The 17,546-nt window shown below is 42.1% G+C and overlaps 2 protein-coding genes across 2 annotated transcripts; both read right to left on the reverse strand.

Moving 5' to 3' along the window:
* gpbar1 (G protein-coupled bile acid receptor 1) lies at window positions 1–1,259 on the reverse strand. Its single transcript, XM_085799214.1, has one exon. It carries the CDS (start codon window positions 1,220–1,222, stop codon window positions 164–166), a length of 1,059 nt encoding a protein of 352 aa, XP_085655340.1. The 5' UTR covers window positions 1,223–1,259; the 3' UTR covers window positions 1–163.
* Window positions 1,260–10,477: 9,218 nt separating this feature from the next.
* Window positions 10,478–15,457, reverse strand: aamp (angio-associated, migratory cell protein). Its single transcript, XM_085799204.1, has 11 exons — window positions 15,108–15,457; window positions 14,610–14,750; window positions 14,387–14,506; window positions 14,107–14,246; window positions 13,638–13,782; window positions 13,466–13,549; window positions 13,248–13,363; window positions 13,043–13,137; window positions 12,422–12,512; window positions 11,827–11,981; window positions 10,478–11,192 (listed from the first exon to the last, which is right to left on the reverse strand). Exons 1-11 carry the CDS (start codon window positions 15,196–15,198, stop codon window positions 11,117–11,119), a joined length of 1,254 nt encoding a protein of 417 aa, XP_085655330.1. The 5' UTR covers window positions 15,199–15,457; the 3' UTR covers window positions 10,478–11,116.
* Window positions 15,458–17,546: the final 2,089 nt, after the last annotated feature.

The following is a 17,546-nucleotide window of genomic DNA, read 5'->3' on the forward strand; positions in this document are numbered from 1 at the left end:
ATAAATTATTACAGAATCATTGCAAATGCATTTTACTGTTCTAAAGCAGTATGTCCACCCTTGTCCATCACCAATGCTTGTGGATCCACCCTCATCCGTCCCTCCATCAAAGTTCTCCTCGCTGGAGATAAATATTCAGATCCATCAGCGTCTGACATCTCTCTCAGACCGCAACCTCCTCTGATTCCCGAGTCCTCCGCCTCCACCTGTCTCGGAGTTTCCGCAGAAGTTTGTACGCCGGCTCGGTGTACTGCTTGTTGGCCAGGCCCAGCACCAGCGGCACCACGGCCATGCTGCCGATGCCGGTGCAGGAGAGCACGATGTGCGTGGTGGAGTTCCACTTGGTGTCGCTGATCAGGAACGCGATGCAGACGTGCATGTAGATGAGGTAGGGGACCCAGCAGGCCAGAAAGGTCAGCGACACGGCCACCACGCAGCGGGTGTACCTCAGGTTCAGCCTCTGCTCCCGGTCCGAGGCCTGGCTGCCCCGCTCCACCGACCGATGGAGGCGACAGATGTCCTTCAGCTGGCCTCGGGTGATCCACAGGACGCGGCCGGTCATGCCAGCGATGGTAAGAATGGCAGGTAGGACGAGCCCGTAGACCTCCAGGTAGATAAAAGCATTGGGGAACACTCTCCTGTAGGAGCAGCAGGCGGTCCCATTGGTCGAACAGTTTGAAAGTAAACCTACATTTTGTCCATTTGCGTAACAGCAGTCGTTCCAATCCGGTCCTGCCCAGTTATTCCACCCGAACGCTGGCAGGCATGCGTACAGAAGAGGCGGCACCCACACCGTGAGCAGCGCCAGAGGAAAACTGCGATGCATCCACAGGTTGTTGTAATGCAAGGGGTCCACGATGCAGATGAAGCGCTCGTAGTGGACCATCACCAGGTTGAAAAGGAAGGCCAGGAAGAGGAAATTGGGGAAGATGTGAGCCACCAAACAGGAGCCGAAACTCAACTCCCGGTTCAGGCCCATCAGCGGTATGAACGGCAGCGCCACGCCCGTGCACAGGTCGGCCACCAGCAGGCTGAGGAAGAAGTAGTTGGGCGTGTTGTGGAGCGCGCGGTTGCAGGCGATGCCCAGGATGATGAAGAGGTTGGCCAGGATGATGGAGGTGGACAGCGGGACGGTGATGGCGTAGATGAGCTGCTGCCCGGAGAGGAACGCGCGGGAGTCGTTGTAGCCCATCGTGGGTGAGATCTGGACACTTGCTCCCATTTGCAGACTGGATCCACGACGCCCATCAATGTCCAGCTTTACCCTGCGGAGGAGGAGACACTTTAGGGTTTCTTTTTTTTATTTAGTTTTACAAGTTATAGTTTACAATTTAACATAAGTTCAACAGAACACACAGGGAGAAAAAACAAACAAACCGTAAATCCCATCCACCCCCCACAAATACCAGACATACAGAGTTCACAGTATGAAATACATAGTTCAATACAGAACTCATATAGCCAGATAACAAAAAACAAACAACAAACAACAACAAAAGAGAAATACAATTATAAAGATGACTGAGGACAACAACAACAGAGGTTTACAGTACTATATTGTCTGCCTCCATATCTTCAACAAACATTAAGAAAGGCTGCCATATGTTATAAAATTTTCTAGTAGACCCCCTGATTGTGTATCTGATCTTCTCCAACTTGATATGGTACATGATTTCCCTAACCCAATGACTGTATGTTGGAGGTGCTGGGTCTTTCCATTTCAATAATATCAGTCTCCTAGCTAGGAGAGAGCAGAAAGCCACCATTATTCTTTCCCACATCTCTAGATGGGAGTCTATCTGAGTTACACCCAGGGCCGGCCCCAGGGTTTTGGTGGCCCCCTAAACAAGATTTTTGTTTGTGGCCCACTCTAAGCGCAAACACCAAATCACTGGTTAAAACTGAATAAAGACGTGTTTATGCCCTCTGAGGTTTGAGGCCATTTTCTCGACTTTTACATATTTTCTTAAATTTATCTTTTTAAGACACTTGCAGACGTAACAAGTGTTTTATGTCTAAATATTAGAACCTCCGCTGTAAGCACACTGAGGCCAGTTTGTCCTAGAACACTGTATAAAGAAATAATTTAGGCCAAATGCTGGAAATTTGAGGTCTGCTTTTTGAAAAATTTCAAATCCCTTGTGAAAACACTTCTTCAGTCATGAGAATGAACTGTTTTGGTGCTTGAAATAGGATATGAATACAATAATATATAAGTGTAGAAAACAAGTCTAAAATGAAATTTTGTAAGATTGCTTTTTGAGCACAAATGTTGTCATTCTGCCGTTCTATTTTCACAAAATGTCTCAAATGTGAGATAAAAGAAGCTGAATATTGACTTCAAATTACATATAAAGCTCATAGCGTGCACGTGCAGACCTCAGGATGTTTAAATGACTTGATGAACCCCGGTACCTTTCTGATCATGTGGCCCCCCACCTAACGGCTGTGGCCCTAAACAACCGCATAGAGTGTTTATGCCAGCGGCCGGCCCTGGTTACACCAAAAAGTGCAATGAATGGAGACGGTGAAACTTTAGGGTTTCTTGAAGGATATTAGGAGGTAAGAAAAGGAAAGGAAAGGAAATCCAATATGCAATGCCAAATACCTTTGAGTTAAAGTAACTATACTAAAGCTATGTGATGATTTCAGAGCTCAAGCTTCTATTACAGCAGCTGAAGAGCGCTGGTAATAAATGAAGTGAGACCCTGATCGCTGCAAGAAAGGGAGTTCGTTCCCAACAAGGGAGTCCTGCTCAGTCTTAGCAGGGAGTGGGTTTTGACTAGTGTGTGGAAAGATTGAGATTTTAGATGATTTATTTTCACTTCATGTAAAGCCTTGAGGAGGAAGTCAGTGTCAAGGACCAGGAATTATTACCCAACAATGACCCGAGTTCATCCAGGAGGTTATTCAGAAGAGGGGGGTGAAAATAACCACACCGAACTTTACTTAGAAGTAGGAAAAGACGTTGTCAGAGTGGAAGAAACTGAAGAAAACAACATAAATTTCAGTTAGAGTTTGAGTTTCAGGTGTGTGTTCGTGCACGTTTTCTCTGAGCGCTCACTGTCAATATGAGAGAGAAACTGCCACCGCATCAACAGCCACAGTTTGCTGTGCAACGCGCCTTTCCGTTCTCTCCTTGACCACAGAGACAAATATAACCTCTTTGTTGGCTAACGGCAGTGAGCACACGTTACTAATGGACGTGAGGCCGCTGTCATTTAATAATTCATCAGCTGGGACTCTGGAGTTACACCTCCCTTTGTGTCTGCTGCCTTTTAGAAAGTTACCCATAATTTAACACTGTTTATAGCCGTTTACAGTCCAGGGCAACTGTTCAGATTCTCACAGTTAGTAAAACCACACCTGTGTATTACACATGGATTTACAGTATGTCTATATGTTTGAGTTTTATCATGTCTGCGGAGGTTCTACATAATAAATGTCCAGCAGTGCAACAGTCAGTTAAAACCAAAGATGCACATATTAACATTAAGAATAAATATTGCCACATGTCCACCTACATCGCACAAAGCACAAAGAACGCTCCAATTTCTGAGCAAACAAACTCAATGGAGGGGATTTTATGGTATCAAAGTCCTGTTACAGTTTCAGTAAAAGGTGAATACACAGCAACGTTTGTGCTTTTTGTCTGGCTGTATTGGATTCATCTTCAATGAGTGCACTGCCATGAAATAAACTGATGTCTCCACATAATATGGTGACTACTATGCTATGGTTATATTGATATCTACAGCAATACATGATCATCTTTTGTTTTATTGTGAAAAAAGCAGTGATAGTTTTACCTTTAGGGGATGAACGGTCTACACATGTGTCCTCGGCTGAAAGGAGTTTAAGTAAAGCAGAGTTTCTCCTCACTCCGCTGCTGCTGCTGATCTCACCGCTGCTCCTCTGCATGTCACAACCACAGCCAGAAGCACGAAACAAGGTGCTGCCTCCGAGATTAGAAACGGGAGCGTCTTTTATCCTTTCAGATCCTTTCAGCCCAGCAGCTGCTTCACAACCTCACCGCAAACTATGAGAGAGAGAGACGCCAAAGTGAGCTGCTGATGTTTTAAAGGGGAAGTGCATAGTGTAGAAGGAGGAGGAGGAGGAAGAGCTTTGTGGTCATGCTGAGGATGAGACCCTTGACCTACTCTTTTTTTTTTTTTGGCACTCTTTCATCCACTAGCCCCCTATTTTTTCTCTCTCACCACTGAAGTTCACATCCATGAATGGAAGAGGATGGAGAGCCGTTATCGCCGCAGCCTGAGAATGATAAGAGCATTCCAGTTTAACATTAGCAGACATGTGGTTTGTCTTCACACCCTCCATCATGGCCCCCAGAAGCTCCAAGAAACTCCCCACAACAGGCATCATGGATATTTATGATCTTCAACTTAAAGTTCAGGCAGATAATCAAGGAATGGTGGAGAAAAAATGATTTCAAACATGCAGATGTTCTCTCTCTTTTTTTTTTTTTACTTTCTCAGGTGAAATATGTTAAATTTCTAAGAATATACAGCTGCGGACAGGAAATTGAGTTTTGAGAAAACTTTAAGAAGTCTTAAAGAAATACAGTGAATGTAAATTCATCCCTTTTGAATTTACATGTTTATACATATTGAGTCCCAAGTTTGAGCTATTCACTTTTCGAATTATACCATAACAGGGTCTCTGCATGTTTCATCAGCTCAAATTTAAAACTTTTTAAGACCTTTTTAAGACCATTATGGATGAAATTTAAGACCTATCATGACAAATAAAAAACGTACAAAAGAAATGCGGAGTCACAAAATTAGAAATTGATTGCAATATATAAGTTGCGTGTTAGGCTTGTTTGTAGTTGTTTGTAGATCGCAGGTTGTGATCTTTCTTTTTTTGTGATTTTCCCGGTCGCAAATGCGAGTGAAATGCTCGTCCATGGTGGGCATAAGAAAATTTAAGACCTGTCTAAAATTATTTAAGACTTGAACACAATAATTCGACAAATTTAAAGGGATGGTAGCATTTTTTTAAAAGTGGGGTTGTATGATCTACAAATAGCCCCTAAGTACTTTAATTGCAGTAGAAGACTCTCTGCACTCCTCCCGTTAGCAACGCCAGCCCATAGCCCTGCCCAGAGATTTACAACATACAGTGTTGTGAATGGACCCAAAGAAACGGCCTATTTTCGCAGCCTAAAAGAGGTTTTACCTGGAAAAAAATACACAGTTCCATTGTTCACTATAATACAATTTTTTCCAGCCCTTCAAAGTGCAGGACAAACGCAGTTTTCATTTGGACCTAACCAACTGCTGATTGGCGGGCGCTAACCCTGGGCAGAGGGATACTCGAGTTGGTTAGGTCCAAATAAAAACTGTGTTTTTCCTGCACTTTGAGGGGCTGGAAAAAATTATATTATAGTGAACAATGGAACTGTGTATTTTTTTTTCCAGGTAAAACCTCTTTTAGGCCACGAAAATAGGCCGTTTTTTTGGGTCCATTCACAACACTGTATGTTGTAAATCTCTGGGCAGGGCTATGGGCTGGCGTTGCTAACGGGAGGAGTGCAGAGAGTCTTCTACTGCAATTAAAGTACTTAGGGGCTATTTGTAGATCATACAACCCCACTTTAAAAAAAAATGCTACTATCCCTTTAAGACATTTTAAGGCCTAAAATTTAGATTTTCAAATTTTAGACTTTTTTAGACTTTTTAAAACCCCATGGATACCCTGCATAAACATACTAATTAGTAGGCTATTATTTAACTATAGCCTAATAATTGAAAGACTTTGAGAAAACACCTTTCATGTAGTGTGTTTTAATCATGATGTTGTCAACACACCTGACACTCTCTGTAAAGTCTAGTCTCATCCAGACTGTGCCATGCGTAGGTTATTATAAATGCTCCCATGTATTTGCTCCTTGTCTCTGGCCCCGGGCCGCCCTAAACATATACAAACAACATGTGCGTACGTCTGAACTCATAACAGCTGTCACGGACGTCTCATATTTAAACACAGCGTTGGATGGAGGGCCGGCGGTGACCTGTTTTGTTAGCCAAACACGGAAGACTCCTTCGCTGATAGTTTGGAGCAGACCTGGTGCTGGCAGAGATGGACGAGCGCCGGTCAGATAATGGTTTTAAACAGAGACGTTCCTGAGCTCGAGAGCGTCTGGGAAGACACTGCACAGGGAGGACAAGCTGGACGTGAAACCACAACATCTTCACATTGCAAAGGAGGAGAAGGAGCAGCTGAGCCTCCCTGGAACACCCGGTCTTGCACAACAGTAAATCAGTGATCTAATCTGGTGTATTTTTAAACACAATGGAAAAATTAAATGTGATATGATTGATCAGGTGAGGTGTCTGGAGTCATCTACAGCTAATGTAATATAGTTTCCATACATGAAAATGAGTACATATGAATACAAACGTATGTCAAAGGTCTATATGGAACAATTTTAAATATTTAACTCATATAAATGTGTTTTTTATATTCTAATTATCTTATATCATCCAGTGAGAAGATATCCATCCCAAAGCCTAAAACAATAAGCACCCAAAAGTCTGGGACCACTTTTTCCAGTAATGTGAAAATGGATGTGTCAAATATGCATAATTAATAAGAAAAACATTTTATTTTATTTTATTTTTCATTAATTTTATGATTTTTTATGTTATTTACAGGATGGCCGGCCCTTCTTAATGATCATTCTGATCTCTGCAAATGCTGCGCAAGATGTTTTTCCCCACTTCCACGTCTTATGAAACAGATGCTTTGTTAATGTGTTTGTCACTTTCCTCCTCTTCCTCCACTCGTTTACCTTGGCAGCTGCACCTGCCTCTCTCTCTCTCTGCTCCACAAATTTAATAGATCGGGCTTTAGCACCGTCAAGGTCTAAAGGTGACCGGCCCCTCCTAGCCTTTGTCTCCACACGGGCTGACCTTTGAGGCCAAACACACAGTTGTGATGGATGAGAAAAATATCCCGCTGTCTGCTGCACGCCTGACAGGTGTTACTTTCCCCTGATTGCTAGTTGAGTTGAGCTCCCATCCAGCTTGGATGATAAACCAGATTTTACTGTGTGTCAGTTTTATACTGCACATTTGCTCTCAAACTGGCTATTTCAGTAAAACAAGGGCTGGGAACACGAGACAGTGGAGAAGAAAAGCAGAATAAGCCAACAGTAGAGTCAGCTTGTTAACATAGCAGTGTTTGGGAGGTTGATCCTCCATGAAATGGCTCACGGCCTCTGATCCCATACTATAAGAAAAGAAAAACACAAAGTCTTTAAGAAAAAATGCACAGCCGTGCTTGTGCGTGCAAGTGTTTTACTGCCTGCATGTGCACTTTTCACACATGTACAATGACTGCATGGGCTGAGAATCCAGGTACAAGGAAGAAGCACTTGTACACAGGATAGCAATCCATCGACAGTTGTTTTTCCTCAGTGTGGAGAGGAACCAGAAGGCAGGAAAAAAATAACGCAACAACAATGGAGTTTAAGGAATAGAAGAGGCCCCGACCTAGAAACGTGTAAAAATCTGTAAGCACTGGAAGCCATACGTTAGACAAGTTTCCTTTTTGTAAAGTTAGTTAGGCCGAGTCTGCTTTTTATCAGGGGCTGAGTAACCAATCAAAGCTGCGCCTGCTCGCCTCTGAATCTCATATCCGTTAATATGACTAATTATACACTGGACTGTCAGGTATGTATTACACTGAGGTGTTTCTTTTCTTTTTTCTGCCTAACTTTCCACCAGAGGCAAACGAATTAAGCACAATAACGTTGTGACCTTTACATTTAGCAGCTTCTCATTGTCGCACACACATACATACACACACATGCACATGTATATGTAGCAAATAAAACACTAATATGAACATATGAGGTCACATTCTGCTTTTGGCAGCTTGGCCTGAGGAGACAACAAGCAACAAGGTGGCTCAAGTGTTTCCAGATGGATCCCACGCAGCAGTGATGAGGGGAAAATCCATGAACGCATCACTGGCCGCTTTTCAAAAATAAAGGTCAGGGTAGAGTTTTGATGAATTGATTCACGTGAGCAGGTTAGAGGTGAACTTTTAAAGTGCTCTATCAATTTTTTTTTTTACTGCACTGTGTCAGTTTTGGGCTCCATACATGTCTCACTCCTTTTTTTGCCTGTTTTCTTTGACTGTGAAACTCAACTAGAAAGAGCATTTCCTAACGGAAAATGCGTGTGAATGCTGAAAACCATTGCTGAACCATGCTGAATTTGCAGAAGAAATTGACAAAGACATGCGGAATGACATGCAAGAAACATGTCTAAGGCAAGAATTGAACCCACAACTTCATGAATGGTAACCTGACACACTAACCTTTTGGCCACAGAGCACCTGAGTCACAATGAGCTTTATACTATCAGGAATCAAAGACTGTCCAATGACAGCTTGGAAGTAAAAGTCAAGCAATGATGTGACATGACTGAGGCAGGAATTGAACCCATAACCTCATAATCAGTAAACTCTGCCACTCAGCCACAGAGAGCACACACTTATCAAGGCTGTTGTCATCCATTGTAATGTGATGATAAGGTTCAAATTGTGGTACGAGGAATCAATGAAATGACTGAGGCAGGAATCGAACCCATGACCTTATGATCTGTAAACCTTTTCTCTGCCACTAGGCCACAGAGAAAATAGATTTATGAGTTCTATACTGCCATAAATCAAGCTGTTTGAATGCTAGCTGAAAGTCTTGTGAAAATTTTACAAGTTGAATGGAGTGTGTAGCTTAAAATAAGCTAAAGTAGGAACATTTCAAAGAGGCTCAAGTTTTAAAGACTATTGTCATTCATTGCAATGTGATAATGTGCTGCAAACTGTGGTACGAGCGCTCAATTAGTCTCCTAAGGAGCTGTGACCTCAAGCTGTGGTCAATTGAAGGCGGGCAGGGGAGGTAAATTCTGCCTGTCACATCCACTAGGGGCAGCGCAGGACAAGAAATGACACAATGTCTGAATGCAACTCATTCAAGAGCTGTGCTTTGTCTCTGTCGCTGCCTTGAAGTTCAGAGTTTCAGTGCATTTCAATCTGAGAGCAGCGGTATAAACAAGAAACATGTTAACACAAACCAAGAGAGAAAGACAAAGAGGTAAAGAGACAGATCAGGTGGAAAATGCATCAACAAGGTTGTTGAGGCAAGATATGAACCCACAACCGTGGCATTACCAAGCCTACATCATACCCACTGAGCTACAGTGAGACTCATCTATCTGGAGTTTTGCACTGTGATCAATTTGTTGTTATTCACTGATGGCTCAAAGGCAAGCAAAGATGTGAAATGACTGAGGCAGGAATCGAACCCATGACCTTATGATCTGTAAACTTCTTATCTGCCACTAGGCCACAGAGAGAATAGATTTATGAGTTCTATACTGCCATAAATCAAGCTGTTTGAATGCTAGCTGAAAGTCTTGTGAAAATGCGGTATAAATGCTGGAAAATAAGACAGACCAAGTGATAGTAGTTTAAGTTCAAAGAGGCTGTTAAATTAACAAGGATGCTCAGGTGGGATTTGAACCAGTGACCTTGGGGTTGGCAAGCAGCCACCTTACCACTAGACTATAGCAATTCTTGAGGAAATTGGAGGTTGAGACTTTGATGAATGTGAGATTATTCAATGATAGGTGAAAGTTTAGCAGAATAGTAGAAAAAAGCAAGACTTCTGTGCAAGGTGTGACTATTGCTTTCAGCATTCACACTAATTATTAGCCTCGTAAACCAGCCTCTCGCGGAAATGCATTTCATTTCATTCCGAGGGAGAGTCTGGCCTCATTGCCGCTGTAAGCGTTTGGCCTCAGAAGGCCGAGCCAATCACCAACTTGCTGATTGGCTGAATGGGGTTGTCTGTCAACGCTACTACTCCCACCCAGCTCCCGCCCACCCCAAACGCTTACAGGGGGAATGAGGCCAGACTCTCCCAAGAAATGAAATGAAATGCATTTCCGCAAGAGCATGAGAAAAGAATAGTCGTAGCTCTAAATATTGCCATGGAATAAACAGACAGGTCTTTGTCACTGTAGAAAGCACAGCCAAATATACATAAAGGCCTAATAAGGAAGGATACCAAGTATTTGAGAATGTGTAAGTGACTAATACTGTATTCACACTCCCACGATCACAATTTTCTACCTTTAATCATATCTCCGCTGCGGTTTGGGAACATCTCCTCCCTTAAGGGTCCTGTCGTCTCCAAACTGACTCATCTCCTCTCTTTACTCATTTCTGATGAAACAGATAAAAACAGATAAAAACAGATCTGAGTTCAAACTGAATCAAATCATAGTCTAAACAAAGCAAGACAGCACTTGAATTCAGAAAGCTTTTCCTAGGAGATGCATCTTTTTCCCCACAGGTCACCATTACACACAAAACGATTGGTTCTGTCTCTTAAGTACTCATGGATTATTTCCTCCAAGTGACATCAGTGACAAAGAACACAGCCCTTGGTTGAAAATGAATTTTAATTGTCAGGCAGAAGGAGGTATATTATTTATCATTTTGTATTTACACTAACGTTTACATGAATATTTTTTTTAATCATTTGACTGAATAATTTGGAAGACCACACACAGCCTCAGGAGGAAAATAAACTCAGGCTGTGCAAGATATCGTTGTGACATTTAGCAAAGTAAAAAAAAAATCCAATTATGGAAAAAAAAATCATCAAAACCAAAGGAGATTTTTTTTTTTTAATCTCTAAAATATTTTGGAGAGAGGGCAGACCATTAACCAGGATATCAAAGGCAGGACACTGTAACGGATCACTTACTGGATTCCAGGCTACTTAAAAAGAAAACGAGAACCATTCGTTTCAAAGAATCACACTTGAAACTGTGTTGACAAGAAGTTCTGGTCTCCGTCTTTCAAACCAGACCGTAGACCTCTGTTTTTCCTCAGTTACATTAGGCACACTTGAATTAGCTGAGTCATCTGCCAATTACGGCTCCACTGAAAACAATCCAACTGATGCGGTTCAGATAAGATGTGGGGACAACGTGTTCCCCAGTGACAGAGAAGAAACAGTCTGATCAGTCCCGAGTCTCTTGTGTTTGTTGTAAAATATCTCCTCCTCCTGTTGCGTTTACCGGTCGGGCCTTTGGAGGCAGAACACTTTCACCTGGTTGTCCCCTGAGGCAGTGATGGCGAAGGTTGCTTCCCTGTGACAGAAGAGAGGAATCAATCAATCAATCACACCTCATTAATGAACAGGGTTCCTACAGCTTAAGCCAAGTTAAATTTAAGACTTTTAAAGACTCTTTTAAAGCCACTTGAAATGAAATTTAAGACCAACTTCATAATAAACACAAATGCAGAAAAAAGAAAAAAAAACACCACATCAATTACATAGGGTTAGGGACAATTTTACCCACTTTCCTATGTGATCCAAGGTAAAGTGACTGCTACATGAACATTGGATTGTGTCTCTTTCCAGCTGTCCTTTCAAAATAAATGCATAAAAAGTCCAGAAAAAAAAAAAAAACACTGACTCGGGAGCTGGTGGCGGTGAGAAATTTAGCGTTGACGGCCGCCACTAACTTCTCTATGTCGGAATGTTACCAATTATTTTGAGATTTGAGACTAATTACAACCATAAAATACCACTTACCATGTGTTAACATTTTTAAGACTTTTGAAAAATTGATTTAAGACATTTTAATGCCAATTAAGGCCTTGTTTTTAGATTAATGAATTCAATGCCTTTTAAGACTTTTTAAGGATCCGTAAGAACCCTGATGAAAAGCATGGGTTCGATTTCGCTGAAATGTGGCAGGTAATCACGATCTGTCGTACTTGTTTATTGTGAAGTCGAGGATCTCCGCCGTGTGGCCGCGGTACTCGGACACCATGTTGCCGGAACGAGCGTCCCAGAGGCGCAGCGCTCCATCCAAACAGCAGGTGGACACCACGGAGGAAGACTCCTCCCACTGCAGGTGCACGATTCCAGCCTGGAGGAACAATGGACGCCATTATCTCGGGTTGAGGATGTATTAATGGGTGAGAGGTGCACTTTCTGAGCTGTTTTTCTTAATTTCTTTTTTAAAGTGTGAGGTGAAACGATAAAAAAAGCTGAAGATTGACAAAAACTATGTCCACTAATGTGCGACTACACTCCTTAATTGGATGTTCTCTCTCAGACGTCTCAGTTTGTATATATATATATATGTTAGAAGCAAAGTTGACTCAGCTCGACCTCCCTGGCTGCACCAGAAGCAGTTGCTAGGAGATTTGTGACATAACTGCAAAGCCTCCATAAAGTATATATAGTTAGGACAAGTGAGATGCATGGCAGCATGTACAGGGAAGTAAACTAAACATTTAACCGCCACACACACACACACACACACACACACACACAGGCATGCACACTCTCCCTCTTTCTGGTTACCTCATGTTGGCACCTGTGCCTCAGCGCCTGTGCGGAGATGTCGTATATGGCCAAGGTCCCGTCCAGGTACGCCACTGCCACGAGAGGAAGGCTGGGAAAGAAAAGAGGCACAGCTGAAAAACAGATTTGTACAGCAGTGACAGGTCAATTTTCCTTTTCAGATAAAACAGCAACTACTTTCTCCTCTTGCTCTGATTTACAGCTAATGACACTTGAGCTACACATCCCCATGCAGCTTTTGTTTGCACTAAACTGCCTTTTTTTATACCCTTTAAATTGTGATGAAAAGGCATAACACAAGCTCAACTTCAATACAGACTTCTTTATCACACACCCACGCTTCAGGAGCTCAGGGAATAAAAGAGGTGAAAGAAGAGTTTCTAATTCAGTTTCTTGATGTAGATCGGTGATAGATAGATAGATAGATAGATTTACTTTATTAATCCCGAAGGAAATTCAGGATAATAATAAACATAACTCGGAGCAGCAGCTACGAGCCTGGACAGAAGCTTGTGCTTATTTTATCTGACCCAAAAATTGAAAGGTGTTCAATACGTAATCATACGAGGCAGAAAAGATTTAATATGAGCTGGGGAATTACACAAAAGCTCGACAACTCACATGTTGCAGAATCCCACAGCTTCCACAGAGTTAGTGTCTTCCTCAGCCTTCGACCCTTTGGCTTTGCCCCCCTCCACGGAGAATGATCCAACCACCTTCACACACACACACCAGACATTGTATTTATCCAATATCAATCAATATCAGTGTGAATGCAACTGGAACTGCAAAAATAAATAATAAATAATTTCTTATTTTCTCTCACCTTGCCTGTGGCAGTATTGATGAGCTTTGCAAAGCCGTCCACCGAGCCCGTCAGCACCAGAGACCCGTCCTTGTTGCAGGCCAGGCAGGTCAGCGCTCCCTGGTGTCCGTCCTGACCTGTCAAAGATCAAACAATTAAAAAATTAAAAAAAATACACCACAGCTTAAAGACGAGTGTTGCATGTGAAGGTTACAGCAGGACGAAGCTGCCAGACTCACCTTTAACGACATGGATGGCGTTGCCCTGCTTCAAATCCCACACACGTACTGTCCCGTCCTCATAACCCACCACAGCCCGCTTACCTGGAAAAAATAAATACACATTTGATGATGCTAAGTGGCTTTAAATTACACTTGTTATAAAAAGTCGCAGCGCCTCTGTGTCTCTCACCGTCGGGTAGGACTTTGCCGCTGGTGGCCTGAGCAGCAGAACTCTGGAAGGTTTTACATTCTCCTCCAGGGATCTTCCACATCCACACGTTGCCGTCGTCTGTTCCCGCCAGAAGCACCGGAGCGCAGGGATGCCACTCCAACCACTGAAGAGGAAGCAGAGCAGACGACCGCAAATTAAAAGCTACTTCATCCGATCGCTTGAATGTATCCCAGTTTTCAACCAGTGGCAAATGAGCAGATCTTGTGATTATGATGGGTTGTGCGCCCTTGCTAAGTAGCAACTCAGCAGTTGTGGAGAAATGTCTGATCACTTACTTCTGCACTGAGACCACAGAATCCCAGCCTGAGCAGCCGTCCCCTAATTTCCTCATAAATTCCTTCACTCCAAATAAAATACTCTACACAAGTGCTTACAGATGCATCAACATGCATCCGTAAACACATTCTCTGCACCGACGCCCCCTTACCTCCAGATCTCCAACTTCGAAGGACCAGATCTCCTCTTTGGTTTCCACTTTCCAAACTTTAATCAGGCCACTCATGTCACCGGAAGCCACCAGCGAGGAATCATGGCTGAACACGGCACACGTCACGGAGTCTTTGTGACCTGTGGAAAACAAATTTGCTGTCTATTTTGCAAGGTTATGTCTCTTAAAGGAATTCACTTTTTTTTTTTTGCATAAATGCCTGCTAAAACTAGTTCACACAAAACTGCAATCCCTTCTTCAGTCTGCCATTGACACTCACCTGTGCACTCCAGCAAAACCTCTCCATCGCTCACTCTCCAAACATAGGCCTTATCGTCCTCTCCTCCCGTCACAGCCATGGTGTTTGTTGCGGGATCCAAACTCACACAGAACACTGAATCTGGTCAGAGGAAGGGACGATCAGTTCACATCTTTGCCGTGCTTAAGTCGTCTGACTGTAACTGACTGAACCTGAATCTGACACAAGGTTTTTTTTTTTTTACCAGTGTGTTTGGAGAACGTGAGCTCGCTGTCATCCTGCTCTGCCTCAGCCTCCATCTCGTCCTCCGTCTCCCAGCCTTCATCATCATCTGCGTTTCCAGCATCCTCAAATTCAACATCCTCCAAGTTATCTGCCAAGTCATCTAACAGAAACAAGAAAGAATGAAGGAGTGAACGGAAACGGATTGAAAACAATATTATTATTTTATTACTGAACTTTTCCAAGAAGATAAATGTAATTTATTCAGCAGTTTACTTGATCCTCTCAGTCTAATCCAATTTACCAAAACAAGTATGTAAGATAAGACAAGAAATGAAAAGACTTCACCCCTCTGTGAGGAAACAACAGCTCAAGCAAACAAGGTACAAATAACAACAATGAAAAAAGCACTTGAAAAATGAACAAGGATATCCAATCTGGAAACACTGGTACCGGTTATAACTGATTATATGAGCAGCTATAACTGACTGGAAGACGTGTAGACAGTTTTTCTACCCACCTGGACCAGGCTCTGCCTCGTTTAAGTCGATAGTTTCAATAATTTCCTCATCTCCGTGGAGCTGAAGCATATTTTCCTCCGTGTTATCCATGCTGTTAGCGAGCTAAGTTACTACCAACCACCACTACCAAACAACCCAACAGTCCAGCTAGCTAACCCGCGTTTAGTCGAAGACACGTTCAGCTACTTACAGAGTCGAAAATGTGGAAACGAAAGTTACACAAACGTATATAGGGTATTATGAAATAACAATAGCAGTGGTTAAATGTCAGAATAACTGCTTCTCCATGTTTTCTTCACATGTTGCGGCAGATGGAGAGACAGGCGCTTCATGATGACGTCAGAAACTTCGTCGTTGTTTACATCTGTGTCCGCAAGATGGCGACGTTATACAGATTGAACACAGCAAGAGCTGCTTAAAAATACAATAAGACCATTTTAAAGTTTGTTTTAACCATTTAATTTGATGTATAAAGATGCCTAAACCCGTAAATGTTTTTATTTTTGCATTGGTACTAAGCTAATGTAATTTGGGGTTTAGTAAACCTTTTATTTCCGACGTGTAATTAAAAAAAAAACTGCTGCTATTCTGGTGGAAGAAAAACATACAAAACCGATGCCACAAGTAAGTCCTACATTCAGAACATTACTTTAGGAAAGTATAAAAATATTAACATCACTTTAAAAAATGATAATCAAGAATATTAACAATATAAATGTTTGCTAATTTGTTTTTCTCCTTATCTTTTCCTCCTCAACATATGCTATTGTATTTACATTTAAAGGGAAAGAAGAATCATTTACCACTACCTTTATTTTGTTTTCTCTACATGTGCTGGGTAAATGAGCTCTTCAGGGAATCCTTGTGGAGTAAAGAAAAGTCACAAGCATCAATGGCGTCCAGGTAATGTTTTGGTTTGTTTCATTAATTCTTATAGTGCAAAAATGTGTTGGTCAGCTTCACTCTCCCTAGAATATAATGATGAAAAGCTGTTTGTTGTGTTATCGTAACATGCAGGCTTCTGTCATTGTGATCATCCGTTCTGCTCTGTCTTGTTACAACAGATGTGGGCTTCATTCCCTCTCACTCATTCATCCACCACATGATCAACACTCATGCTCATTCATTTCTCTGCAGTGAGCAGCTGACTGATTCAGTTCAGACACTCATGAATCATCATTATTCTGCTTCACCACTGATCGGTTTCGTGTCACAAAACTGTAATTTTATACGTGTGAGCAAAGATGGAGCAATTCAGTGTGGTGTTTCAAACTAGTGTAGATGCAATTGACACTTTGCATTTTACATTTTGGGATTATTGAGGCCACTGTAGTGCATCAATCACAGTTTTGATTGACTTCACTTCTAGTGACTTTGCTGAGTTGGAGTTTTACATATCTACTGTACATAAATCAAAGAAATAATATGACCTTTAATAACAACGGTAGCGTTTTGTGCTTCTCCAGGGTTGCCAAGTTTGACCTTTGATCTCTGTATGCAGAGGAATGAAAGGGACAGGCTAGTCTAAGCACTACACCATTTTAAAAGCAGCTCTCCCTTCTTTCTTTGCCCCTCCATCAAACGATCCCCGGTCAGAGATATTTTATGAACACTTAACACAGTTTGTCTACATCAGGTTCTTTGGTTGAGGTTTTATGTCTCTCGCTATATGCTGCTGGCATGGCTCATGGACTGCATGCCCAAATAAGTTTTACTGCCTGCCCGGGGCCCTCCATTTCATACCTTCTCTGGAAAAATACAACCGTCTCATGATGTGGTGAGATGTGGAAACATCAGGGTGTACGTTATTTAGGCGTTTTAAATCTGCTGTGAGTGAGAGATTTATAAACTCTCCGTTTGGTTATGAGAAAGGCTGGAAGAGGCTGTCGAACTTTCACTCTGGAAAGTTAGATGACATTAGTTACGATTCTGGTTGCAGCCGCTTTTATTTCATCAGTCTATTTCTGCAGTTCGTTTTTTCTGGCTAGCAAAAGACTTCATTCAGCTCCTATACACGTAAGTCAAGCTTGAGCATGTGAATCATATTTTGAGACACTTTTACTAGAGTGGATAACAGCTGATTTTAAAGGATGATACAAATACCAACCCAAGGGCTGATATTTTCTCTCATAATTCAATTAATTCATTTCTGTACCAAAACATGGAAAACCCAGAGAAAGCCTTTCATACAGAAGTTCGACCATCATCAGACACTCAAGTCATTAAAACTCAGACTTTGGAAATTCTTTTAGGCTTAGCAGCTCCTTCAGGCGATGTGGTCCCCGAATAATTTTCATCAAATGTCTCCAAAAATAAAAATAATAATCGACCTGTCACATCAAAGAACAACAATTTGACGGATAACGAGAGAGAAGACAAGGCGGTTTAATCCTGATCATAGAGCATGGACTTTAAATATGGTCTCTGGTCAGGAGAAA

Source organism: Trachurus japonicus, chromosome 2, assembly GCF_045865225.1.
Source record: "Trachurus japonicus isolate A0001 chromosome 2, Traja_1.0".
Lineage (NCBI taxonomy): Eukaryota > Metazoa > Chordata > Actinopteri > Carangiformes > Carangidae > Trachurus > Trachurus japonicus.